The sequence below is a fragment of the Phoenix dactylifera genome, unplaced genomic scaffold (assembly GCF_009389715.1).
Source record: "Phoenix dactylifera cultivar Barhee BC4 unplaced genomic scaffold, palm_55x_up_171113_PBpolish2nd_filt_p 000276F, whole genome shotgun sequence".
NCBI lineage: Eukaryota > Viridiplantae > Streptophyta > Magnoliopsida > Arecales > Arecaceae > Phoenix > Phoenix dactylifera.
The window spans coordinates 649,283-676,391 of record NW_024067761.1 but is presented as its reverse complement, the minus strand read 5'-3'; the positions used below and the strand labels follow the sequence as shown (position 1 = coordinate 676,391).

General features: G+C 50.8%; 2 protein-coding genes and 1 non-coding gene across 3 annotated transcripts; 1 reads left to right on the top strand and 2 right to left on the bottom strand.

Annotated features, from left to right (window-relative positions):
* The first annotated feature begins 5,383 nt into the window (after nucleotides 1-5,383).
* LOC120105404 lies at nucleotides 5,384-5,489 on the top strand. Its single transcript, XR_005507779.1, has one exon. It is a non-coding gene; the product is annotated as a small nucleolar RNA R71 (small nucleolar RNA).
* A 5,805-nt stretch (nucleotides 5,490-11,294) lies between these two features.
* On the bottom strand, nucleotides 11,295-15,858 carry LOC120105401 (ARF guanine-nucleotide exchange factor GNL2-like). Its single transcript, XM_039117815.1, has 2 exons — nucleotides 14,735-15,858; nucleotides 11,295-14,617 (listed from the first exon to the last, which is right to left on the bottom strand). Exons 1-2 carry the CDS (start codon nucleotides 15,856-15,858, stop codon nucleotides 11,524-11,526), a joined length of 4,218 nt encoding a protein of 1,405 aa, XP_038973743.1. The 3' UTR covers nucleotides 11,295-11,523.
* An 87-nt stretch (nucleotides 15,859-15,945) lies between these two features.
* LOC103695708 (ARF guanine-nucleotide exchange factor GNL2) lies at nucleotides 15,946-25,787 on the bottom strand. Its single transcript, XM_039117814.1, is given in 8 exon segments — nucleotides 15,946-17,574; nucleotides 18,298-18,922; nucleotides 18,924-19,664; nucleotides 19,782-19,871; nucleotides 24,776-25,071; nucleotides 25,074-25,483; nucleotides 25,486-25,672; nucleotides 25,674-25,787. Coding segments are annotated over 8 exon segments (4,092 nt in total).
* Nucleotides 25,788-27,109: the final 1,322 nt, after the last annotated feature.

Below are 27,109 nucleotides of genomic sequence, written 5' to 3'. Positions count from 1 at the left end.
CCAGATCTCCTTAGCAGATAAGCATGCAGAAATCTTATGAAATATAGATTCATGGATAGCACAATATAGAATGTTCATAGCATTAGCATTCAATTGTGCTAAGTCTTTTTCATTGACAGCTTGAGAGAGTGTATGAGAGTCATTTATAATGATACTCCATATTTTATAGTTTTGTGATTGAACAAAAATGCGCATGCGTGCTTTCCAATATGTGTAGTCTAAGCCATTAAGTAGTGGAGGTCTATCAATTAATTGTCCCTCTTCTAGAAAACTATCTATTTGAGTTGTCATGATCTTTGGCTCTTGATCGTGAGATCAATAATTAATCTTAGAGCACCTGCTCTGATACCACTTGTTGCCCAGTAGATACAACCCAAGAGGGGGGGTGAATTGGGTCTTTTAAAACTTTTAGACTACTTCTAAAACTTTTCAATTAATTATGCTAAGTTGTATAGATGCACAGTGAAATTTAAACTTAGCAACAGTTTGATGTATAGAATGTGACTTGATTGAATATGCTTGCAACTAAAGGATGCGCGGATAAGAGTTAAGCAAGCAATTTATCTAAGTAAGTAAGTGAGTAAGTTAGACAATGACAAGAGGCATTACAAACACAACAAACATATAGTGGTTCGGTGCACCCCAGCACCTACATCCACTCCCCAAGACCTCTTGGGAATTTCACTATAATCCTACAGATTACAGCCGGTTGTTTTACAAGCTCACAACCCAACTTGTTGTTTTGCGAGATAACAACGAACTCGGTCGGTTTTCACAGGCTCACCGACTAGAACCAACCGATTGTTTTCCCGGGTTCACAATCAAACCCAGTTGGTTTTTCCACAGGCTCACCAACCACAACCTTACAACGATTGTTTTCCGGGTTCACAATCAACCCAGTTGGTTTTCCCAAAGGCTCACCAACCACAACCTAACACCGTTGGTTTTCCCTTTGGCTCACCAAAAAACCTTAACCCCTTGATTCAATCCCTTGATTGAATCAAGTTACAAGATATTAAAACAAAGGTTAAAACAAATGAAAGCTTCTTAAACAAGCAAATGTAACAATATAAACAAATAGAGTAAAGAGAAGCCCTCAAACGAGTTTTGAAGATGAAGGAGCTCGGCTTCTTCTTTACTTGACCCTCTTCTGATTTGGCACGAAGTAGAGGATCACCGAGGCAGCACACGGATGGAGAGGAAGCTTTGGGATTCACTTGGATTCTCTTCTTCTCTCTATTTCGCTTTGGATGGCCCTTTTGTGCTTATGGAGGATTTTCCTTGTAATCTCTTTGAGATCTCTTCTCTAAATGTTCTCTTCCACTTCCATACCTTCTTCCCTAGCTCTCCCCTTGATTTTATAGCTTTAGAGGGAGTGGAAACAAAAAATCTAGCCGTTAGAGACAAAAATAGAGCCGTTGTGCACAGTCTGCAACTCCTGACAAAGTTTCCGTTGGGATCGGAGTCGACTCGCGCGATCTGGAGTCGACTCGCCTGTTGCAGGAGTCGACTCGTGCTTTTCTGGAGACGACTCGGCCACTGTTCCAAATTTGAATTAATGTGCATGCCTTGTCCTAGAGTCGACTCGGACCAAACTGGAGTCGACTCGCCAATAGCTAGAGACGACTCGGGCACTTAGGGGTCGGCTCATTCTCAGGAATCCAGAGGACATATTTTCTGATTTTCTTCCTCGAGTCGACTCGGATTCTCTTGGAGTCGACTCGGCTCTCAGAGCCCGAAAACTGATCCTCTGTATTTTGGGGTCGCGCTGCCTTGGAGTCGACTCGAACTGTCTTAGAGTCGACTCGCCTCTCAGAGACGAAAATATCGTCTTTTGTCTTTAGGGTTGCGCTGTCTTGGAGTCGACTCGGACTTAGCGGGAGTCGACTCGGCTCACAGTGTCCGAAATTTGCTCTCTGACTTTTGCCTTGTTTTTCTTAGGAGTTGACTTGCCAGCCATCGGAGTCGACTCGAGTTCTTCAGAAGTCGACTCGACTCTCAGGATCCAAAATAGCTTCTCTGTCTTTTCGTCTGTTACTCCCTGGAGTCGACTGGTTCTACTCTGGAGTCGACTCGGCAAGCATCGGAGTCGACTCGAATTCTTCAGGAGTCGACTCGAGGACTATTCTTTTGAATTTTTCTTTAAATTTGCTCCTCCAACTTGAATCCTTTGAACTTGAAACTTGGGCCAATAAATTGTAGCTTTCTTCCAACTTTTCTTGAGAGCTTTGGAGGCCTTCTTGTGTTCTTCCAACTTGCTATGTTCCTTGCAAAATAAATATCTTTCTCCTTGCAACACAAACATTAGTATTTATACTTCAAGATTTTGTGATCATCAAAATCAATCTTTAAATCGATCTTTGGGTCATCAATCTATAAAGTGAAAATCAAATTCCAAATGCTCATTAGCTAAGAATTTCAAAAACTCTTTTTCTTTTATTATTATTATTAAAATCTAATTTAAGATACATAAATGATAAGAATTTCAAAGCACACACGGTTTTATTTACTAAGTCAGCCCAAATTCTAGATTAGTATGCAATCTAAGTTAAAGTCATTAAGTTTCCGTTTAGGGAGTTGTAAGACTTATTTATACTGGAGTGCTCGGTGAAATCTGGACCGTACACAAGCTAAGGGTTCGGATCTCCAAAATATTGTTAATACTAGTAGTTTCCAAGGATTGGTCGAAAAGACCTACTCACTGATTCAAAATCATCTTATCTGCAGAATTTCGAGAGTTGTGGATGTTTACTTTAGTACCTCACGGGCTTTATCTGTAATATTCCAGTTTACTCGAATTTTTACAACGACGGCTTTCACACTATTGTCTTTTCGGTCAATACAGCATTTTTTTCCTTTTTTTTTTCTTTTTTTAAGAAAGATATATAAATTGTGCACTTTTACTCTTGTGGTGATTTCTCCGTGTAACGAGCAATCAGTCGACAACTCTCACACCAGTTGGCATAAGGTGTCGGGCATCAAGACTCCCCTACGGACTTATGCTCGGAGTCTTCATCACAAGCCCACTTGACCTTTGACAATAGGTAGCCCTTTTCGATGTTCCTGACTAAATCCATTTTTATTGATTTTTTTTTTTTTGGATTAGATAAGTATGATTCATCAGGGTCCAAGGTTGCTACCATACTCTCAACATAATGTCGAGCCTAGACCTTAGAAGAGTCGGCCAGTGTGTAGTGAAATTCCAAAGTATTAATTAGCTTACAACTCCCTAAGAGAGACTTAATAAAAAGAACTTAAATTTGTATTACTTCCCACTAGTCATTGGGCTTTTTAGATTTTATATACCTTGTGTGTTTATCATTCTCGCATAAATGTATATAAATTAGTTTTTTTTTAACAAAACTTTTTTTTAATTATTTTTTTTATTATTTTATAAAAATAAATACATTTTTTAAAAAAAAAAATTTAATTTTTTTATTTTTTTAAAAAAGATGATTTTTTTATTATTTTTTTTAACTTTTTTTTTTGATGAAAATCAAGATGAATACCCCCAAACCTAAACCTAACATTGTCCTCAATGTTAAGAAATAATCTAAGAGAATTGGGTTGCCTCCCAACAAGCGCTAAGTTTATTGTCTTCAGCCAGACATAGTGAGATAGTTTTTGCATCTCCTTCTATGAGGTCATCTATTTTGTCTATCATAAAACACTCAATTTTTCTTGCGGGTTGGTCGGCCGCATTGAACACATTTAATTTTACCTTCATATTCCCAAATGATATGTTCATTACCCCTGTTCTACAATTGATGCACGCATTGGCTGTTGCTAAAAAGGGCCGCCCAAGGATAACGGAGATTTGTTTCTTAGGATTAGGTTCATGTTCCATATCAAGGACAATGAAATCTACTGAAAAATAGAATTTGTCTACCTTGACAAGAACATCTTCAATTATCCCACGTGGTGTTTTTACAGATCGATCAGCCAATTGAAGGGATACCGAGGTTGGTTTTAACTCACCTAACCCAAGTTTCTCATAAACTGAATAAGGTAAAAGGTTGACACTTGCCCCTAGATCTAAGAGTGCTCGATCAATGAAATTATTTCCTAAGACACAGGAGATCGTGGGAGCACCAGGATCTTTGAATTTTGGAGAGGTGTTGTGTTGGAGAATAGAACTCACTTGATCAGTTAGGAAGACCTTTTTAGGCACATGTGTCCTAGATTTTCGCTTTTGTGTACAAAGGTCTTTGAGAAATTTGGCATAGGAGGGAACTTGTCTGATGGCATCAAGGAGTGGGAGGTTGATTTTAATTTGTTTGAAGACCTCTATCATCTCTTCTAATGGAGTTCCCTTTTTGCCAAATGGTGAGGGTGAAGTAAGAGCTTCAGGAAATGGGGCCTTTGGGATGTGAGTTTTGGCAGAAGATGGACTAGCTAAAGAAGAAGAAGAAGGTTTTAGATTTTTATTTGACACATTTCTATCCTCTTCTTCACCTTCCTTATTATTATCCTCCCCAATCTTATTGTCTATTATACGTCCACTCCTTAGGGTAGTCAAAGCATTGGCTTATTCATGATGAATTGCATTTAATTGATTTTCTTGAGCCATGTATTGTCCCCTATGATTACTTAGTGGTTGGCTTGGAAGCTTTTCTTCCTCTCGCTTGTTCAGTGCATTAGCTAGTTGCCCCATCTGGGATTCTAGCTTGGCGATTGATTGCGTGTGAGAGTGCACCAATTGTGTAATGGTTTCCAAACCTTGAAGGGTGTTCAACACTTTCTCCTCAAAGGCTGTGTTTCTTTGGGGTGGAGGAGGAGTGTGTTGAAATTGAGTCGAGGGATGGTAGGGATGAATATTTTGTGGGGTTTGAAAATTCTGAGGGTTTGGAAAGTTTTGGGAATAAGGTTGGGCAGTATTCGAAGCTTGGTGCTTCCAAGAAAAGTTTGGATGATTTCGCCATCCCGGGTTATATGTATTGGAAAATGGGTCATTACCCGGTCTAGGCAGTGTTTGAGCAGCATTGATGTGTTCTTGCACGAGTTCGGGGAATTGGGGCGCTGAAGGGCACTCATGAATAGGGTGGGATGGGCTAGAACAAATAGTACACACTTGTGCTTGGGAAGAGTTCATGTAATGCCCACCTATCATCAGTTGGTCAATCTTATGGGACAATGCATCTACCTTGCTAGACAGGTCCATAGAATGACTTATTTCACAAATTGTCCCTTTTCTTTGAGAACTCGGGGGTGCTTGACGAGAACATGAAGCATGGTGAGGGAGTTTTCATTAAGATTTTCAAATAATTTCCATGCTTCATGCTTATTTTGAAGCATAAAAGTGCCCCCGCATGCAGCATCGATCATCTGACGGTTTCGTTCTGTCAATCCGTCATAAAAACATTGCACTAGTTGCCACTTAGGTATTTGATGATGAGGGCATTTACGGATTAGGTCCCTAAATCTCTCCCAAGTTTCATGAAATTCTTCTCCCTCAGTTTGGGAGAAGCTTGTAATGGCACGTCTAAACTGGTTCGTTCTTCCTATGGGAAAGTATTTTTTAAGGAATTCTTGTTGCATTTGATCCCAAGAACGAATTGAGTTAGCTTCTAAAGAATTCAGCCATTGTTTGGCTCTATCTTTAAGGGAGAAGGGGAATAATCTAAGTTTCAGAGCATCATCAGTGAAATTCTGAATCTTGACAGTGGTGCAAATTTCAAGGAATTCATCTAGGTGTTTATATGGATCTTCATTGGTGAGCCCATAAAAAGATGGAAGCATTTGGATCACACTAGACTTTATTTCATATTGTACAGCTGCTACCTCAGGTAATCGAATGCAAGATGGGGAAGTGTAAATAGTGGGAGTAAAGTATTCCCTCAGGAGTTTGGGTTGTTCTTCAGCCATCTTAAGAGGTGGGGATGATCCTAATGTTTTGATCTTAGCTCGAATGTTCCTAAGGGTTCGTTCTATTTCAGGGTCAAAAGGTAATAGGTTTTGTACTCTAGAACGACTACCGTGCATACACTAGTACTCGATCAATCAAGCATGCAATAAAAGAGAAAAGCATATCAATCCTAGTCTTTGTCCTAAAATCACTAGACAGCTCCTAACTGGTTTGAAGAGGGCACCTAAGCCTCCAATCCGGTCTAATGAACCGAGATGAGCAGGTAAGCTCCCAGGTAAGTGGAGGGGTCACGATGCATTCGCAAAGGTCCCACTTAAAACCCACTTGCCTCGAACAGATGAACTGTCTCCCTTATAGGGACAAAGCTTGCCTAGACATCAACTAAGCTACAGAGCGAAATTGGTGCAACTTTCGGTGATCTTCGTCCTATTGAGCTCGAATGTTCCTAGGAGCCAACGTCTAATTGATTTTAATTAAAGATGACACTATGTGAGATTGAGTTCACCTAAGTTGGGCAAGAGTCCGGTGATGAAATCCGACTCTTATTTTGTTGGGGTGATTGCCCTTACTATGTGCAAATTGATTTGTGTATGTGTATCAAGCATGCATTCACAATTTTGCTACAATTAAAATCAAACAATCACCACAAAATTTCAAACCAATAATTAATTTAAATAAGAAAAGTTTAGAGGTTACCAAAGGAAATTTCCCCAGCAATTTAATTTTTTTTTTTTTGCAAACCTCTATAGTATTTCTTTTCCGGCAGTTCTCCTTTTGATCATCCCAAATTTTTTTTTTTCTCGATTCCTGATTAAAAAAATAAATAAATAAATAAAAATTAGTAAGGGAGAAAAAGAAGATAAGAAAAGTAACAATAATAGAAATTTTTTTAAATTTTTTTTAAAATTTTTAAATAATTTTTTTTTAATAAGAAAAATAACTATGCTAGCAATCCCCGGCAACGGCGCCAAAAATTGATCGGTTCTTTCAATTTTGAAAATAAACTACGCAATAGCACGTATCCCGTAGGATAGTGATTACGGGTGTCGGTCCACAGGGATTGGAGATAAGTTATTTTTCTTTTAAAAATAAATCACGAAGAAGAATTTGCTAACTTGATTTAACTAAATTAATCTATAAGTACGAAATGAAATTTATCAAAGTAGATGGATCTAGGGTTTGGAATCCACCGCGTAGCATGGCATTAGGGATTGTGTTCTTAATTTTTATCTTTTGGAGAGGCATGCAAATTGGCTACAAGCCTTTTTTTTAAAAAAAACATAAAGAGTTTTAGGAAAATCCATCTTCGGTATAGAATGAAGTGTCTACCTAAGTATGCTAATCTAGGGTGCAGCACACCTCATCTTCCTAGGCATGGATTATCTTAGACTACTTTAGCAAACACGAATAGTAAATGGCATGCTCAAGGTTTAAACATCATAAAAAAATATTTCATTGAAAATAAGAATTTAAACAAGCTCCAAAATAATAAAAAAGTAAGAACTACAATTGCCCTGATACAATTGCTAGGGCTTCATCCAGCCCTAGACTAGACGTTTAGCCGAGCATGGCTTCTGAACGACCTCCCATCTTCAAATGAAATTGAGCACCTCTCATTCTTCCCAGAATATCACAAACTCTTCTCTTTCCTCCCTTCTCTCTTCTTTTTTTATTTCTTTCTCTCGGCTTTCTTCTTCTTCTTCTTCACCGAAACAGAGCCTCTCCCCTGTTTCTTTCTTCTCAACCGAGCTGCCCCCTGTTTTCTTTCGAACCGAGCTCCCCCTCCCCCCTCTCCCTTTTCTTCATCTTGCTCTTATAGATCGCCGAAGGCCGGTGATGGATCCCGAGAGAGGAGGAGGGCGTGATGCTGGGAGAATGGCTGGATCTCGGGCGACGATGGGGATGGAGCTCGAAACGGGTGCCGATCCGGAAGGAGCTGGGTTACCGGCTCGTTGAATGCAGTTGGCTGGGATCGCGGTGAAGGCTGAATCACAGGGATTGGAGCTGGGAATCGATGGGATTTCTTCTTGGAACGAATCCGGGTGAAGCTCGGGATGGCTGGAATGCTTGGAGGAAATGGCTGATTTCCGGCTGCTGGGAAGAGTCGACCGCACGGGCACGGTGGGCACGCGGCTGATTGCGGCCGACTGGAATCATGGAGGACTGGTCTCCGGCGGATTTGATCGCGGGATCGTCGAGAAGACGCCGCGGACGGTGGGCGGCCGCGAGATCAACGGGAAGACGCCGCGGGGGACCGTCGGTGGGCTGCGCGTGAGATGTTCATCGGGGGAGGAAGAAGATGAACAGTGGCTGAGTCATTTTTTATATATATTTTTTTTAACACTGTTCATATGAACAGTATTTTCAGCATTTGGGAAAAAACTCTTTTTCTTGCTCTATTTTAACAGAAAAATGGGCATATATGGATTTAAAAGGTCTCCCTTATTTTGCTTAGTTTGGAAACATGATGCGGAGACGGGAATTTCTGAACCGTTGGATCACTTGGGGAGCCACGGACGGTGGACAGTGCTTGGGTGCATGCATGTCAGTTGGGCATTGGGCTCGAACCCAGTGTTATTGAACTGAAATGTGCTGGCTGGTATGCTCGGAAGGCGAGGACATGTGAATTATTTATTTCTTATCATATTTTAAATTTATTTCAAAGATTGTTCTATTTTGTAGTAAAATAAGTAGTTATCCGTTTAAGAACGTTGACATGTGCAGGAAAAAGAATATTAAATTATAGATTAATCAGCACTTATCAGTCGTCCACGAGCGGGACGGCCACCACGTCCTTCAGTTTGGCCCGGGCGGCCACATCTTTGGCCACCCACTCCGCCGGGATGCGGCGGCCGAAACTGCGAGCCACCAGTGCTCGCTCCTCCCATTTCAGCCGGGCCGCCGCTATCGGCTCCTCCGGTAGTCGAAGGACGTCTGGGAAGCAACGGCTCAGCCGCTCCACCTCCGCGGTCGTGGGCCATTGAGTAACGCACGGCCCCGGCCGTGACCAAGCACCGGAATTCCCACCATGCCCAAAGCTATTAGACTTACCCGGTCCTCTCGCCGCTCCCTCCGTCGTCTTCCCCATCGGCTCCGTCGTCTTCCCCATCAGCGCCTTCCCTTTGCGGTCCATGGAGTTTCCCCCAAACCGCCCGAAGATCACCGGGAGCCGAGAGCACTTGCCGAGCCAAGTTCCTGTGTTTCACACCGCCCCGCCCATCGTGGATGCCACACCGGAAGGCCGGAGCCCCGCCAATCTGCCTCGCCAGACGCTGATAGGACGCTGCCGGCTAGCCGTTAACTTTTTCGCACTACGCTGGAGCTTCTCGCTCTAACTAGCCGTTGTCGCCAGTTTCTTTGCCCCTCCGGTGAAAGAGAAGTCCAAAGGGGAAAGAATTCCTTTTCTATCATCATATTGATGCCCTTTAACCTCTACCGTCTCCCAGATTTGTATTATTATAACCAGTTAATATTTGCTTTAGGGTTCATTTCGTTTTCCTATTCTTATTGACAAAGTTCGCCTTAAGGATGGTGGCATGTTGCTTGCATGGAATATTTCCAAAAAGAGATATGCTTTGATAAATTAAATCTTATTCACTTGCAAGGAGCAATCAAATTTGGTTGCTATTGCCGCTAAGTTCTGAATCGATGTCGGAGCGCTGCTCGGCGAGGTCGGTGAGAACCGAACTGAATGGAGTCGGATGAGACTGAGGTGAGAAAAAATTGGTCACCTTTGAGGCCAATCTGCAAGAAGTCTACTTGCCGGAAAGTTTCCAATGGAGGGCCCTCCAATGTAAGTCAGAATAATAGGGTAACAATATAGAAAGAATAAAAATATTGTAGAGTCCAAAATGAGCTTATCTAAGGATCCTCGGGCCACCTCTTTATATAGGATAAAATATTAATCCGTTACCTGATTTGATGCAACGTATTTTAATTGCAAGATAACGGCTGGTTGCATGTTAACAATATGAAAATCATCCCATATGAGCAGCACATGGCGGTAATTACATCGATCGTGCATTGACTGCAGTGTTACCATAACTTCTGGTCTCTATTAGCCAGAGCAAAGTGGCACATCGGTTTTCATTGAGGTTGTTTACTACGGTTAATACTGAGGTCAAGGAGGTCGATTTAGGCCAAGATCAAAATATCCCATATTTTCCTCATCAGTTGCCATTTCTAAATTCAACTGAAATGTAAGGTTTAGGAAACACTTCCATTTGATAATTCAACCATTGCAAGCATTGTGTTTAAGCAGCCCTGCGTTGATATTTCTCATGTACCAATCGCGTGAATCCATTTTCACCAAAATATAGAACCTATATCTTGGGTTTGGCTCTACTGGTCCTGTCTTGCTACCACCTTCATCCCGTAAAGGCCAAATATCATCTTCTATGAATTCGTCCCTGCTCGAGCCAACTATCATTTTTCCTCGATTCATTTATATCTATGAATCCTGAATTAAATTTTAGATGAGATTGTGGAACAAAAATCAAATTATTGCCATAAATCAATTAGAAACCGAGAGTTGCAAGGTATTAAATTGCAAACTTACAAATATAAAAGCGTTCGTTTTCTATTGGGGTGGTTCTATATACACCCCCCCTATTGCTCAGGACACCCCCCAAAAATTAAAAAAAAATTAAATACTCTCTACACCCCCCCATTTGCTAAGGACACCCCTAAAAAATTAAAAATTCCTAAATTACCCCCCACCCTCCCCACCCCCTCACCTAAATTGCTCTCTACACCCCCCAAACCCCCCCCCCCACCCCGCTCTTCCCCTCCAAAACACCTCGCCAACGCCCAAAACCCCCCGTTCCCCCTTCTCCCTCTCGTCGCCGGCATTCTCCCGATCTCCGACCACCTCGCCGGCTTCTCCCGGAACCACCTCGCCGGCTTCTCCCGAAATTTTTTTTTTTCACGGTTCGTGCTCCGTTCGGCACTGGATCGCCGAACAAAAGGCTTCTGTTCGGCTGAACAGTGCCGGACAGAAGCCTTCTGTTCGGCACTGTGCAGCCGAACAGATCTGTTCGGTTGAGGGTTGCCGAACAAAAGGCTTCTGTTCGGCACTGTTCAGCCGAACAGAAGCCTTTTGTTCGGCGATCCAGTGCCGAACGGAGCACGAACCGTGAAAAAAAAAAATTTCGGGAGAAGCCGGCGAGGTGGTTCCGGGAGAAGCCGGCGAGGTGGTCGGAGATCGGGAGAATGCCGGCGACGAGAGGGAGAAGGGGGAACGGGGGAGGAGGGGTTTAAGGGGGGTTTGAGGGGTGTTTTTTTTTTTTTTCTTTTCAAAACGAAACGGAGGAGGAGGAAGGGGGGGTGTATGAGAAAATTTCAAGGGCAATATGGTAATTACACTAAAGGTTAGTTTGGGTTTTTTTTTTTTGGTTTTTGGGGGGTGTCCTGAGCAATAGGGGGGGTGTATATAGAACTACCCTTTCTATTGCGCCCCTCTATAATCAAGAGAGGAGGAAAAACCTTTTTTTTAAGTAGAATTACAACAACAGCAACAAAAAAGTGAAGACCAGGAAAAAGTCAAAACATCTTATACGCAAAGGCCTATTACTCTCCTTACCATCTGCCCCTATACTTCCAATGAACTACAATGATGCCCTCTTCCCTCGCCTTCCCCTCCCCAAGTCCAGGACGATTCAAAACTCCTCAGGGAACAGCTCCTCCTTCACCGAAGGAGCAATCCATTGTATCTGAATGTTTGTTATCTCCCAAAGCTCATCCCCGTCTCTCTGCACCAAAATCTCTTTGTGCTTCATCTCGGTTATCATCTTCTTCAGCAGCGTAGGCACGAGCTCCTGCAGCGCCCCGTCGCCCATGCCCCCAGCGTCGGCCTTCATGCAGGTGTCCATCCTCCTCAGCACCCCAAGCCAGAAGGTCCGGAAGCCCGGGCTCTGCGACAAAGGCACCATGAACCGCTGGAACACCTCCACAAGCAGCTCCATCGCCTCCTTCAGCGTCCCCTCCATGCTCTTCATCTCCCGCTCCGAATTCTCCCTTCGCGAGTACTCCAGCATCTTCTCGTGCAGGTCATCCACCATAGCAAAGATCACAAGATTGAAGCAAGCAAGGCAGTTCGCTGGCGTGAAGTCCAATTCCTCGGCGGCTGCGAAGCACTTCCTTAGCTCCGCTACTGCCTGGTTTCGAATCTCCTCCCGTCGGACCAAGCTAGTCTTGCGCAACGCCTCGGCCAGTTTGACGAACAGATTGGCCCCGAGGTTGCCAGCGCCAGCACCCGTCTTCTGGCCGTCTTCCATGAACGAGCTGCTATTCGTGCTCCCCGGGTCGGAGTAACCCGATTTATGCCACTGGATCAGCCAATTCACAGAGTCTCCCATTAAGTCTAGAATCTTGGAGCTCTTCTCCAGCGGGCTGATCTTTAGCGCCGCGTATCCAAATGCGGCCTCGATGCAGTAGGGATAATTGAACCTTGTGACATGGGTTCCCTCGCACATCAGTTTCATGAGAGCCTCCACCCCCTGATCAAATGTCTCGGGGTGCCGGCCTGTGACGGAGAGTAGGTGGAGGAGCGTCTTCCACCCGATCATAGTCTGGACGTTCTTCGCATGTTCGTTCAGGATCCGAGCCGTGCCCTCGACGATGCTCTCGCAGCATGTGTCGAGAATTTCCTTGTCGAGCTTCCACATCAGGTTGATGGACCTGAAAACGAGCTCCTCGGGGAGCTTGTCGACATGCGGGGGAGATGAGAAGAGCTCGAGCGCGATCTTGAAGAGCCCAACGATGGCCTTCTCGGCAAACGGGCAAGGCGAGAAGAGAGGGAGCTGCGACATGACGGTGACGCAGTCATGGAACTGAGGCCAGAATGCTGCGAACCTCTGAATGTTGATCGTCGAAATCATGACCAGGAGATCCCAACAGAATCCGACGGTCTCTTCCTCTTCGACCGGAGTGCTGAATTTCTGGCCTCGCCCTGCTGCTGCGAACATGAGAGCCCGGCCAAGGTTCTGCAGCGATTCATCGGGCAACCTGGAGCTCTCGCTGAAAATATTCCCGATGCGACACTGCTGAATTATCTTCGAGTTGTTCTCAAACTCGCTCCCGCAGTTGAGCATCGAATCCCCCCCGCTATCCAGCGATAGCAACTGCGAGAGCCGCCCGATCAATCCCGAGACCTGGCGGCGGCTGCCAAACCCGAGGTGGGATGAGGGGAAGATCACGCCGGATTCCGACTTTGCGTGCTGGGTGAATCCGAGGTCCGACGATGGAGAGTTCTCGGGCTCGATCACGGACTGAGGCAGTAGCTTCAACCGCTTGAGCTTGAGCATGCAATCCACGATGTTCCTCCACGCCCCCCGCACCGAGTCCCCGAACTTGTTCGCGATGGTGAAGAGGGCCACCGTGGCCATTCTCGGCTTCAGCTCATTGCTGAATGCGAACAGGGTCTCCTCGGCCGTGGCGTAAGGGTTTAGCAGAGTGGTGAACTTGCAGAAGCAAGAGAGGAGCTCGTCGAGGATGTCTTCCAATCCGTATCTTGCAATTGTTGCGATGGATATCAGCCCTTCGACGCACTCCTGCAGTATCTCCTCGTCGTCGGTGTGCTCGAAGATGGCGGCAAGCGTGGCGACCGAGGGTCCTGATATGGCGGCGAACAGGTCGCGGCCCAGCTTATGGCTGAAGTCGCAGATGATGAAGGGCTCCACGACTCTCGATCTCTTGATGAGGTCGGCCCACTGGTTCGAGCTGAGCTCGGTGGGCAAACCGGTCGGGCCGAAGAGTGTGATCGCGTTGGTGGAGATGGAATGGAAGAGCTCGGAGAGGTACTCTCTGGGGAGGTCCATCCCTCCGTTGATGGCTCTGTTGTTCCTTATGAACTCCTCCTCGGTCATCTTCTTCTTCACCTGGGGGTTGTGCTGGTCGGTATTGAGCATGATGAGGGAGTAGCAGAGGATGAACACTGCGTCCTTGCTCACGAAGATCTCCGAGGACTGCTGCTCGTAAAACCTCTCGGAGAACGCCTCGAGGATCCTCTGTATCTTCTGAGACTCTCCAGGAAGCCGGAATGTCTCAAGGTAGGTCCGGAGGGCGGTGTCGAGGATCGCGCCGGAGAAATCAAACGTCTCAGTGAATTCTTTCAGCGCTCGGAGGTTGAACTCGTCGGGGTCGCCTAGGAAGTCCCCGATCCTGTTCTTGTCCAAGCCCGGCGTATACCGGAAGAAGTAGGCCAGGCACTTGGGGTCCGGCGGAGTCGGTACCAAATGGCAGATGTTCAAGAAATCCAGACCTTTCTTCTCGTCCCGGTTGTAGTGGTTGGCGGCGATCATGACCTTCTTCTTCTTCATCTTCCTCATTCTAACAAACTCGACCCAGGTGTCGGGGTCGTCGTAGCTGTCGCACCTCTCGACCCAGAAGGGCTTGTAATCGGAGACGTCGGCGCTGTAGGACTCCCGGTCGGGAACTTGCTCGACCTCGATGCTGTCGGCGATGGTGGTGATGACGGTGACGAGGCCCTCGAAGGCCTGGACCTGCATCGGGGACATGGGGTTGGTCGCAGGGAATGCGGTCTTGCAGAGCAATTTGCCGATCTCTTCGAACACGTTGCGCCGGATCGGGTCGCAGTCGTAGTTGACGTACATTTCGATCGCAAAGGTCGGCTGCCGGCAGAAGCCCAGGATCCCCTCGATCGCGACTTCCTGGAGCTGCACTCCGCTCCCTCCTGCCGCAATTCTTAAGAGCACGTAGGTGAAGAATGCTTCGAGTTGGAGCCTGAGGCACCTGTAAAGTAATTTAAAAAAATGTGGATGCGACGACTTTCTCTTTCCTCCTCTTTTGATTAATCTTGCATCGCAGCAAGCGAAATGGAACGACGGGGAGGAAATTTTTAGTAATTACCGACGGCAGAAGTGATAGAGATTCAAGACTGCGCTGCAGATCATGGAAAGAACGAGCGGGCTCGAGCACGCGGCGTAGTGGATGAGATGGTGGAAGAGATCATCCTGGACCATTCGGAGGAGCTTGGGGTGCTTCCCGATCGCCTCGCCGCCCAATTCCACCGCGGAATTGATGAGGACGAGCGCGAAGAGCTGAACGTCCTCGTCGGAGCTGATGGAGCCGATCCCCTCAGCAGAATCGACGACCTCGCCGACGTTAAGCAGCGAGCAGAGGAAGTGGAAGATGTCGACCATGCAGCGCGCCCCGTACCCGGAGATGGGGGTGTCGCTGTCGGCGGCGGCGGCGGCTTGAGAAGCGCGGTCGGCGGTCTCGGGCACCTTGATCTCCGGGAGGCGGGAGAAGATGGCCTGGATGAGCTCGTGCATGGCATGGCGGGCGCTCCTCTGGAGGAGGTCCCCTCGGTGGACCGACTGCTGGACCACCTGGAAGCAGGTGTTGACGATGGTGCAGACGGCGTGGTCGGTGAGGAGGACGGAGACGCGAGACCGCACGATGGCTACCAGCACCTGGAGGATGCGCATGAGGACGGCGTCCTCGGCGGCCTGCTCCGTGCGCTCCAGCCGGCAGTTGGTGACGGCGAACACGACGGAGTGGATGGCCTCGCGGGCGCCGGGGGTGCGCTCCTCGAAGACGTTGAGGCGGAGGATCTTGAGGACGGCGGAGAGGGCGACGCCGGTGGCGGCGGCGGGGATCTCGTCGCTCTGGATGACGTCCAAGAAGGGGGAGAGGTAGATGGAGGGCTCGGTGGAGCGCCATTCGCTGTGTTGAGGGTGGAAGATGAGGGAGCGGAGGGACTTGAGGGATTGGAGGAGCTGGGGGTTGGCTCCCTCGTCTGCGCCGCCGGGGAGGAAGCCGGAGATGGGATCCGGGGGGCGCCGGATCACAGCGAGGACGGCGCCCACCTCCGTGTTGAGCATGCACGAGATGCCCAGCTCCTTGAGCCGCGGGTCCCGACGCCGGTGGCGGCTGCCGGCTTCACCCCCTCCCGCTGCTTCATAGGCGTCGTCGCCATCTCTTGCCCCTGGCCATCGTGGCCGCTGAAGCATTTCCATTTGCATTTCCATTCCGGGGAGAGGGGAGAAATATTGTTTGAGAAAACGGTTAGTGGCGCCACGCAAAACGGTTGGAATAATGGTGGGTAGGGGCGGGCATCATGTCCGGTCAAAGCGAGAAGGAGTAGTCGGGTGAACATGGGGCCTCCCTCGACTTGTGCACCGAACATGTCGGGTTCCAAGTGTCCATATGACGACTTTCATGCAGGTGTCCATCCTCCTCAGCACACCAAGCCAGAAGGTCCGGAAGCCCGGGCTCTGCGATAAAGGCACCATGAACCGCTGGAATACCTCCACAAGCAGCTCCATCGCCTCCATCAGCGTCCCCTCCATGCTCTTCATCTCCCGCTCCGAATTCTCCCTTCGCGAGTACTCCAGCATCTTCTCGTGCAGGTCATCCACCATAGCAAAGATCACAAGATTGAAGCAAGCAAGGCAGTTCGCTGGCGTGAAGTCCAATTCCTCGGCGGCTGCGAAGCACTTCCTTAGCTCCGCTACTGCCTGGTTTCGAATCTCCTCCCGTCGGACCAAGCTAGTCTTGCGCAACGCCTCGGCCTGTTTGACAAACAGATTGGCCTCGAGGTTGCCAGCGCCAGCACCCATCTTCTGGCCGTCTTCCATGGACGAGATGCTATTCGTGCTCCCCGGGTCGGAGTAACCCGATTTATGCCACTGGATCAGCCAATTCACAGAGTCTCCCATCAAGTCTAGAATCTTGGAGCTCTTCTCCAGCGGGCTGATCTTTAGCGCCGCGTATCCAAATGCGGCCTCGATGCAGTAGGGATAATTGAACCTTGTGACATGGGTTCCCTCGCACATCAGTTTCATGAGAGCCTCCACCCCCTGATCAAATGTCTCGGGGTGCCGGCCTGTGACGGAGAGTAGGTGGAGGAGCGTCTTCCACCCGATCATAGTCTGGACGTTCTTCGCATGTTCGTTCAGGATCCGAGCCGTGCCCTCGACGATGCTCTCGCAGCATGTGTCGAGAATTTCCTTGTCGAGCTTCCACATCAGGTTGATGGACCTGAAGACAAGCTCCTCGGGGAGCTTGTCGACATGCGGGGGAGATGAGAAGAGCTCGAGCGCGATCTTGAAGAGCCCAACGATGGCCTTCTCGGCAAACGGGCAAGGCGAGAAGAGAGGGAGCTGCGACATGACGGTGACGCAGTCATGGAACTGAGGCCAGAATGCTGCGAACCTCCGAATGTTGATCGTCGAAATCATGACCAGGATATCCCAACAGAATCCGACGGTCTCTTCCTCTTCGACCGGAGTGCTGAATTTCTGGCCTCGACCTGCTGCTGCGAACATGAGAGCCCGGCCAAGGTTCTGCAGCGATTCATCGGACAACCTGGAGCTCTCGCAGAAAATATTCCCGATGCGACACTGCTGAATTATCTTCGAGTTGTTCTCAAACTCGCTCCCGCAGTTGAGCATCGAATCCCCCCCGCTATCCAGCGATAGCAACTGCGAGAGCCGCCCGATCAATCCCGAGACCTGGCGGCGGCTGCCAAACCCGAGGTGGGATGAGGGGAAGATCACGCCCGATTCCGACTTTGCGTGCTGGGTGAATCCGGGGTCCGACGATGGAGAGTTCTCGGGCTCGATCACGGACTGAGGCAGTAGCTTCAACCGCTTGAGCTTGAGCATGCAATCCACGATGTTCCTCCACGCCCCCCGCACCGAGTCCCCGAACTTGTTCGCGATGGTGAAGAGGGCCACCGTGGCTGTTGTGGGATGGGGTTCCCAGTTTAGTCCCACATCGGCTAATCAGCGGAAAGGTCTGTGCCTTATAATGAGGAGGCCTAAAACCTTTCCTCACGAGGCGCCTTTTATAGGACAAAACCGTGAGGGTAGGGGGCAACCTCCGCGGACCCCCGCGCCGTCAGGGCTCGGGACTGTCATTGGGACTGTCATTGGGCTCCGGCCCTGGGCGACCTTCCTGGGCGACCTCCCGCAGACCCGAAGCGGCAATCCCAGAGCGGACAATACCTCGGGAGGGACGCAGATGCTTTCCCTGCTCGGCCGGTGTGTGGGCTGGTGTCGGGGTTCCGACCCCACATCAGATGGCGCTGGAGGAAGGGCCCCGGCCACGCACAGACCTTCCCACTGGGGGGGCTGTGTTGTGGGATGGGGTTCCCAGTTTAGTCCCACATCGGCTAATCAGCGGAAAGGTCTGTGCCTTATAATATGGAGGCCTAAAACCTTTCCTCACGAGGCGCCTTTTATAGGACAAAACCATGAGGGTAGGGGGCAACCTCCGCGGACCCCCGCGCCGTCAGGGCTCGGGACTGTCATTGGGCTCCGGCCCTGGGCGACCTCCCTGGGCGACCTCCCGCAGACCCGAAGCGGCAATCCCAGAGCGGACAATACCTCGGGAGGGACGCAGATGCTTTTCCTGCTCGGCCGGTGTGTGGGCTGGTGTCGGGGTTCCGACCCCACATCAGTGGCCATTCTCGGCTTCAGCTCATTGCTGAATGCGAACAGGGTCTCCTCGGCCGTGGCGTAAGGGTTTAGCACAGTGGTGAACTTGCAGAAGCAAGAGAGGAGCTCGTCGAGGATGTCTTCCAATCCGTATCTTGCAATTGTTGCTATGGATATCAGCCCTTCGACGCACTCCTGCAGTATCTCCTCGTCGTCGGTGTGCTCGAAGATGGCGGCAAGCGTGGCGACCGAGGGTCCTGATATGGTGGGGAACAGGTCGCGGCCCAGCTTATGGCTGAAGTCGCAGATGATGAAGGGCTCAACGACTCTCGATCTCTTGATGAGGTCGGCCCACTGGTTCGAGCTGAGCTCGTTGGGCAAACCGGTCGGGCCGAAGAGTGTGATCGCGTTGGTGGAGATGGAATGGAAGAGCTCGGAGAGGTACTCTCTGGGGAGGTCCATCCCTCCGTTGATGGCTCTGTTGTTCCTTATGAACTCCTCCTCGGTCATCTTCTTCTTCACCTGGGGGTTGTGCTGGTCGGTATTGAGCATGATGAGGGAGTAGCAGAGGATGAACACTGCGTCCTTGCTCACGAAGATCTCCGAGGACTGCTGCTCGTAAAACCTCTCGGAGAACGCCTCGAGGATCCTCTATCTTCTGAGACTCTCCAGGAAGCCAGAATGTCTCAAGGTAGGGCCGGAGGGCGGTGTCGAGGATCGCGCCGGAGAAATCAAACGTCTCAGTGAATTCTTTCAGCGCTCGGAGGTTGAACTCGTCGGGGTCGCCTAGGAAGTCCCCGATCCTGTTCTTGTCCAAGCCCGGCGTGTACCGGAAGAAGTAGGCCAGGCACTTGGGGTCCGGCGGAGTCGGTACCAGATGGCAGATGTTCAAGAAATCCAGGCCTTTCTTCTCGTCCCGGTTGTAGTGGTTGGCGGCGATCATGACCTTCTTCTTCTTCATCTTCCTCATTCTAACAAACTCGACCCAGGTGTCGGGGTCGTCGTAGCTGTCGCACCTCTCGACCCAGAAGGGCTTGTAATCGGAGACGTCGGCGCTGTAGGACTCCCGGTCGGGAACTTGCTCGACCTCGATGCTGTCGGCGATGGTGGTGATGACGGTGACGAGGCCCTCGAAGGCCTGGACCTGCATCGGGGACATGGGGTTGGTCGCAGGGAATGCGGTCTTGCAGAGCAATTTGCCGATCTCTTCGAACACGTTGCGCCGGATCGGATCGCAGTCGTAGTTGACGTACATTTCGATCGCAAAGGTCGGCTGCCGGCAGAAGCCTAGGATCCCCTCGATCACGACTTCCTGGAGCTGCACTCCGCTCCCTCCTGCCGCAATTCTTAAGAGCACGTAGGTGAAGAATGCTTCGAGTTGGAGCCTGAGGCACCTGTAAATTAATTTTAAAAAATGTGGATGCGACGACTTGCTCTTTCCTCCTCTTTTGATTAATCTTGCATCGCAGCAAGCGAAATGGAACGACGGGGAGGAAATTTTTAGTAATTACCGACGATAGAAGTGATAGAGATTCAAGACTGCGCTGCAGATCATGGAAAGAACGAGCGGGCTCGAGCACGCGGCGTAGTGGATGATGTTGCTGGAAATTGGACCCGGGGGCCGTCGTGAAGCCGGGGAAGGAGGAGCTCCGCTGCTGCAGGAGGCGGACGGCGGTGCGCCGGCTTGCTGCGTCCTCCGCCGCGGGGGGTGTGCGAGTCCTGCAAGGAAAACCGGTGGCCGGGCTCCCCGGCGCCGGCCCTCCGATGCCTAAGTCAGAGAGGGCAAGTATGTGGAGAGAGCGGGGAGGAGAGTATGTGGAGAAGACACAGAGGATATTTGGATAAGATCAAGAAGATGAAAGGGATGATGTCATCAATTGTGTCTGTGCTTCCTCCCACCCCGTCCTGGAGGGTTCAGTCCGGGGAGTTTTTGTTAGGGATTTCTCAGAGTCCAGTCCCCAGAATCCTGAGAGTCCCCTTCCTCTTCCCCCAGGCTTCCTTTTATAAAAGGATTTGGTTACCTGGGAGGTGACAGGAGGTTTGTCCTGTTCTGTGATAATTGGGCACGATTTGGCCCATTAATGGCGTGGTGGAAAATAAGGCCGAATCAGACCGGAACCAGGGAGTTGTCACGGTCGATCGGACCTGTTGGGGTGGTTGAACCGCCGGCCGTGGTGGGCCTGGGGTCCGTGGATGGTAAGTGCATTGATTACCAAATGAACCGGCGGTCAGGGAGAGCCATACGCTTTGATGGTTCAGTGATCCGGAGATCGCCTTGAGCCGTGTTCATTAAATGACTGAATGCAACGGAGACTTGAGGGGGTCTCATGCATTAATGGCAGGTCGTGCCGAATACCTGCGGAGATCTTATGCCTTGATGGCTTGGAGATAGCGGCAGGTTGTAGTGGAGTTGTCAGGTCCCTTAGAGGGTTAGGTGGAAATTGGATATTTGGCTAAGGCATGGGCTTGGCCTGCTGTGCTCGGCCTTCTGGTCTCGGCTCTCTGGTCTCGGCTCTCTGGTCTCGGCCTTCTGGTCTCGGCCTTCTGTGCTCGGCCTTCTGTGCTCGGCCTGCTGTGCTCGGCTCGGCCTATGAGCTCGATCACTTAGGATGAGCTCGAGAGCGGAAGAGCCCGATCACTTAGGATGAGCTCGAGAGCGGAAGAGCTCCATCACTTAGGATGAGCTCGAGCTTGCTGATGGATTTGGGTGCTATAATTACATTTGTGGGGTGGTCCATTTTTCCACCAACACTACCCTCCGGCTTCCGAGTCCGAGCTGCTTTTTGGCTCGGGCGAAGGAAGTAGTTCAGTCATCGATCGTCCTGGTGCTGTGAGCGTTCTTACACCAAGGCGACTGAAGACGCTTTTTCTGCTCGGAGTCCGTTCTTTGGGGATGTCGGCAGAGAAGAGTCCAAGAATAAAATAATGTAAAGACATTAAATGAATGGGTACCTTGTACCGTGTGCGTCCTTGCGCCGAGGCGACTGAAGACGCTTCTCTGCTCGGACTCCGTTCTTTGGGGACGTCGGCAGAGAAATCCAAAAATAGACAATATGGAGACATTAACGTAGAAACATTAAGTAAATGGGTACCTTGTACCGTGTGCGTCCTAGCGCCGAGGCGACTGAAGACGCTTCTCTGCTCGGACTCCGTTCTTGGAGGGCGTCGACAGAGAAATCCAATAATAGGTAATATAATGTAAAGATATTAAATAGATAGGTACCTTGTACCGTGTGCGTCCTGGCGCCGAGGCGACTGAAGACGCTTCTCTGCTCGGACTCCGTTCTTGGAGGGCGTCGACAGAGAAATCCAATAATAGGTAATGTAATGTAAAGATATTAAATAGATAGGTACCTTGTACCGTGTGCGTCCTGGCGCCGAGGCGATTGAAGACGCTTCTCTGCTCGGATTCCGTTCTTGGAGGGCGTCGACAGAGAAATCCAATAATAGGTCAGGCCGGACTCGTTGGCTGAAGCCGATGGAGCACGAGCCAAGCTCGTCCGGTCAGAGAGGACGCTACTCATCTCGATGTCTCGAGCATCCCTATAGCCGGGGCATCCCGACGTCTCGGGGCATCCTGACCGTGGTCAGGGTAGGAGCACGAGCCGAGCTCGTCCGGTCAGAGAGGACCGCTAACTCATAGCCGATGGAGCACGAGCCGAGCTCGTCCGGTCAGAGAGGACCGCTAACTCATAGTCGGGGAGCACGAGCCGAGCTCGACGGTGGAAGCCGATGGAGCACGAGCCGAGCTCGTCCGGTCAGAGAGGACCGCTAACTCATAGCCGATGGAGCACGAGCCGAGCTCGTCCGGTCAGAGAGGACCGCTAACTCATTGCCGATGGAGCACGAGCCGAGCTCGTCCGGTCAGAGAGGACCGCTAACTCATTGCCCAACATCTCGGGCCATCCCGACAAATCGGGGCATCCCGTTGCAGCAGGGCATCCCAATATATTGGGGGCATCCTGACGTCTCAGGGTAGGAGCACGAACCGAGCTCGTCCGGTCAGAGAGGACCGCTAACTCATAGCCGATGGAGCACGAGCCGAGCTCGTCCGGTCAGAGAGGACCGCTAACTCATAGTCGGGGAGCACGAGCCGAGCTCGACGGTGGAAGCCGATGGAGCACGAGCCGAGCTCGTCTGGTCACTTAAGACCGCACCCCGACGTCTCGGGCCATCCCGACGAATCGGGGCATCCCGTTGTGGCAGGGCATCCCAATATATTGGGGCATCCTGACGTCTTAGGGCATCCTGACCGTGGTCAGGGTAGGAGAACGAGCCGAGCTCGTTGGCTAACCTGAAAATAGATAAAATATTGAATTTATTTGAAGCCAAAGTGGCGTCCTGTACCTTTTGGAGATATTTTGATAGCTCTCGAGCTTCGAAGTCCCTCAGGACTTGGTTCGGCACCGGCCTTCTTTGGCTTGATTTTTTAGGTGTTTTGCGCTCGGGTTTCTGAGCTCGGTCTGCATGAGCTCGACGGGGGCTTCAGTGATGGCGACGCTCTGAAAGGGGAGCAATGTCGCGGGCGCCGTCCCAAGGACTTACGCCCGTAAGGAGGGAGTACATGCTGGTTTCTTGCTTGCTGCCGGAAGACAGAAGACTTGGAAGGATAATGGGATTTAATGGGGCTGTACCCTTTGTCACAGAGGCTTACAATCCCATTTTAAAGCTCCATAACTTTCCTTCTCCAGACCTCAGCTTTTATTTCTTTTTCCCCCCAACTCGTTGACGTGAGACTTGGATTACTACTTCTCACTGGTTGCCCCCACATATGTCGTTGCAGCGGGAGCCATGCCTGATTCGAGATGGCTCGGGAGTCAGGAGAAAGTTTCTTCCTCTGCTTCACATGATTCCGTGGAGGCGGCACAGGAGGGGCCTCCACTTGTTGCAGGCTTTGGGCTGCAAATAGCTAGCGCTTGGACTTGCTGCACAAGCGCATCGAAGTGCTCGAGTTGGACTTGTGGAACTTGATCTACCGGAGATCTTGATGGTGAATTTTGGACTGAGCGTTGGGACTTGGAGCATGATACTCGAAGGGGAAACCCGCTTGTAGGGGGCTCCGGTTGAACTGGAGCCGGAGGAGGCGGTGCCGTTAGGATGCCCCTGGGTTGCAAGCTTTGGACAGCGGTAGCCAAGGCTTGCACTTGTTGCACCAGGGCATCAAACTGCTCCGGCCGAACTTGATGAACTGACTCGGTCGGAGGTGATGGGTTTCGGACGGAACGCTCCGGGCTAGGTGGAGAACGTCGAGAGGCATTGGAAGCCCCTTTGCTTCTTAGCTTCATGGCAGCGAACTCGGGCCCTTCCTCTAGCGCCAACTGTTGCTGGAAATTGGACCCGGGGGCCGTCGTGAAGCCGGGGAAGGAGGAGCTCCGCTGCTGCAGGAGGCGGACGGCGGTGCGCCGGCTTGCTGCGTCCTCCGCCGCGGGGGGTGTGCGAGTCCTGCAAGGAAAACCGGTGGCCGGGCTCCCCGGCGCCGGCCCTCCGATGCCTAAGTCAGAGAGGGCAAGTATGTGGAGAGAGCGGGGAGGAGAGTATGTGGAGAAGACACAGAAGATATTTGGATAAGATCAAGAAGATGAAAGGGATGATGTCATCAATTGTGTCTGTGCTTCCTCCCACCCCGTCCCGGAGGGTTCAGTCCGGAGAGTTTTTGTTAGGGGTTTCTCAGAGTCCAGTCCCCAGAATCCTGAGAGTCCCCTTCCTCTTCCCCCCAGGCTTCCTTTTATAAAAGGATTTGGTTACCTGGGAGGTGACAGGAGGTTTGTCCTGTTCTGTGATAATTGGGGCACGATTTGGCCCATTAAGGCGTGGTGGAAAATAAGGCCGAATCAGACCGGAACCAGGGAGTTGTCACGGTCGATCGGACCTATTGGGGTGGTTGAACCGCCGGCCGTGGTGGGCCTGGGGTCCGTGGGATGGTAAGTGCATTGATTACCAAATGAACCGACGGTCAGGGAGAGCCATACGCTTTGATGGTTCAGTGATCCGGAGATCGCCTTGAGCCGTGTTCATTAAATGACTGAATGCATCAGAGACTTGAGGGGGTCTCATGCATTAATGGCAGGTCGTGCCGAATACCTGCGGAGATCTTATGCCTTGATGGCTTGGAGATAGCGGCAGGTTGTAGTGGAGTTGTCAGGTCCCTTAGAGGGTTAGGTGGAAATTGGATATTTGGCTAAGGCATGGGCTTGGCCTGCTGTGCTCGGCCTTCTGGTCTCGGCTCTCTGGTCTCGGCTCTCTGGTCTCGGCCTTCTGGTCTTGGCCTTCTGTGCTCGGCCTTCTGTGCTCGGCCTGCTGTGCTCGGCTCGGCCTATGAGCTCGATCACTTAGGATGAGCTCGAGAGCGGAAGAGCCCGATCACTTAGGATGAGCTCGAGAGCGGAAGAGCCCGATCACTTAGGATGAGCTCGAGAGCGGAAGAGCTCCATCACTTAGGATGAGCTCGAGCTTGCTGATGGATTGGGTGCTATAATTACATTTGTGGGGTGGTCCATTTTTCCACCAACAAATGAGATGGTGGAAGAGATCATCCTGGACCATTCGGAGGAGCTTGGGGGTGCTTCCTATCGCCTCGCCGCCCAATTCCACTGCAGAATTGATGAGGACGAGCACGAAGAGTTGAACGTCCTCGTCGGAGCTGATGGAGCCGATCCCCTCAGCAGAATCGACGACCTCGCCGACGTTAAGCAGCGAGCAGAGGAAGTGGAAGATGTCGACCATGCAGCAGGCCCCGTACCCGGAGATGGGGGTGTCGCTGTCGTCGGCGGCGGCGGCTTGAGAAGCGCGGTCGGCGGTCTCGGAACCTTGATCTCCGGGAGGCGGGAGAAGATGGCCTGGATGAGCTCGTGCATGGCATGGCGGGCGCTCCTCTGGAGGAGGTCCCCTCGGTGGACCGACTGCTGGACCACCTGGAAGTAGGTGTTGACGATGGTGCAGACGGCGTGGTCGGTGAGGAGGATGGAGACGCGAGACCGCACGATGGCTACCAACACCTGGAGGATGTGCATGAGGACGGCGTCCTCGGCAGCCTGCTCAATGCGCTCCAGCCGGCAGTTGGTGACGGCGAACACGACGGAGTGGATGGCCTCGCGGGCGCTGGGGGTGCACTCCTCGAAGACGTTGAGGCGGAGGATCTTGAGGACGGCGGAGAGGGCGACACCGGTGGCGGCGGCGGGGATCTCGTCGCTCTGGATGACGTCCAGGAAGGGGAGAGGTAGACGGAGGGCTCGGTGGAGCGCCATTCGCTGTGCTGGGGGTGAAAGATGAGGGAGCGGAGGGACTTGAGGGATTGGAGGAGCTGGGGGTTGGCTCCCTCGTCTGCGCCGCCGGGGAGGAAGCCGGAGATGGGATCCGGGGGGCGCCGGATCACGGCGAGGACGGCGCCCACCTCCGTGTTGAGCCATGCACGAGATGCCCAGCTCCTTGAGCCGCGGGTCCCGACGCCGGTGGCGACCGCTGGCTTCGCCCCTGCCTGCTGCTTCATCTGCGTCGTCGTCATCGCTTGCCCTGGCCATCGTGGCCGCTGAGGCATTTCCATTTGCATTTCCATTCCAGCAAGAGGGGAGAAATATTGTTTGAGAAAACGGTTAGCAGCGCCGCGCAAAACAGTTGGAATCATGGTGGGTTGGGGCGGGCATCATGTCCGGTCAAAGCGAGGAGTAGTCAGGTGAACATGGGGCCTCCGTCGACTTGTGCACCGAACATGTCGGGTTCCAAGTGTCCATACGACGACTTTCATGCAGGTGTCCATCCTCCCCAGCACACCAAGCCAGAAGGTCCAGATGCCCGGGCTCCGCGACAAAGGCACCATGAACTGCTGGAACACCTCCACAAGCAGCTCCATCGCCTCCTTCAGCGTCCCCTCCATGCTCTTCATCTCCCGCTCCGAATTCTCCCTTCGTGTGGAGTGATTGATTAAAACCCCATTTGATTTTGATGAGCTCAAAGCATTTGAGTATATCTTGTGATTACTAATGAATTCAAATTGAGTGTTTCAGTGAAAAATCTGTCCAAGTGTCTCTAGACTTGGTTCATAGTATATTGTTAAGTTAAGAAGTCTGCTGAACCAAAGTCTGAGACTCGAGTCGACTCCAGATTAGTACGAGTCGACTCCGACTGAGAACAGAAAGAAGAACAGAAAGCTTCATCTCAGAACCTGTCGACGAGTCGACTCCTGAAGTGCGCGAGTCGACTCCAATGTTCACCGAGTCGACTCCAGGGAAGTAAGAGTCGACTCCAAGCAGTCACAGGCAGAAAAGTCAGAGAGCAGTTTTCGGTTCTGAGATTCGAGTCGACTCCAGTGGGAACGCGAGTCGACTCCGATGGTTGGCAGGTCGACTCCAAAGAAGGTAAGAGTCGACTCTCAGAGGAAACACAAGGAAAAAGTCCGAGAACGATTTTCGGACTCTGAGATTCGAGTCGACTCCCGCAGTACACGAGTCGACTCCGAGACTGAGCGACCATCAACAGACAGAAGACCATGTTACTGCCTCTGAGATTCGAGTCGACTCACAGACAGCTCGAGTCGACTCCAAGACAAGCTTCACGTCAAAAGGCAGAAGACCAAACTTTCAGAAACTGAGAGCCGAGTCGACTCCAAGGAGGTTCGAGTCGACTCCAAGACTGGATGAGCCAAACGACAGAGAATCGAGAGTTCGGGCTCTGAGATTCGAGTCGACCTCCAGGACAGTCGAGTCGACTCGAGTGGACAAAATTCAAATTTGGATCCACGGACTTCAGTGGATGAGCCGACTCCAAAAATTGCCAGGTCAACTCCAGAAGTTGGCGGGTCGACTCCAAGTCAAGACGAGTCGACTCCCAGTCAAGACGGCAACTT

Excerpts from the sequence above, each read along its gene's own strand:
- LOC120105401 (XM_039117815.1), bottom strand. The coding sequence starts at position 15,858 with ATGGAAATGCAAATGGAAATGCTTCAGCGGCCACGATGGCCAGGGGCA. Across the intron at positions 14,618-14,734 it reads CTCTATCACTTCTGCCGTCG|GTGCCTCAGGCTCCAACTCG; the intron begins GTAATTACTAAA and ends ATTACTTTACAG.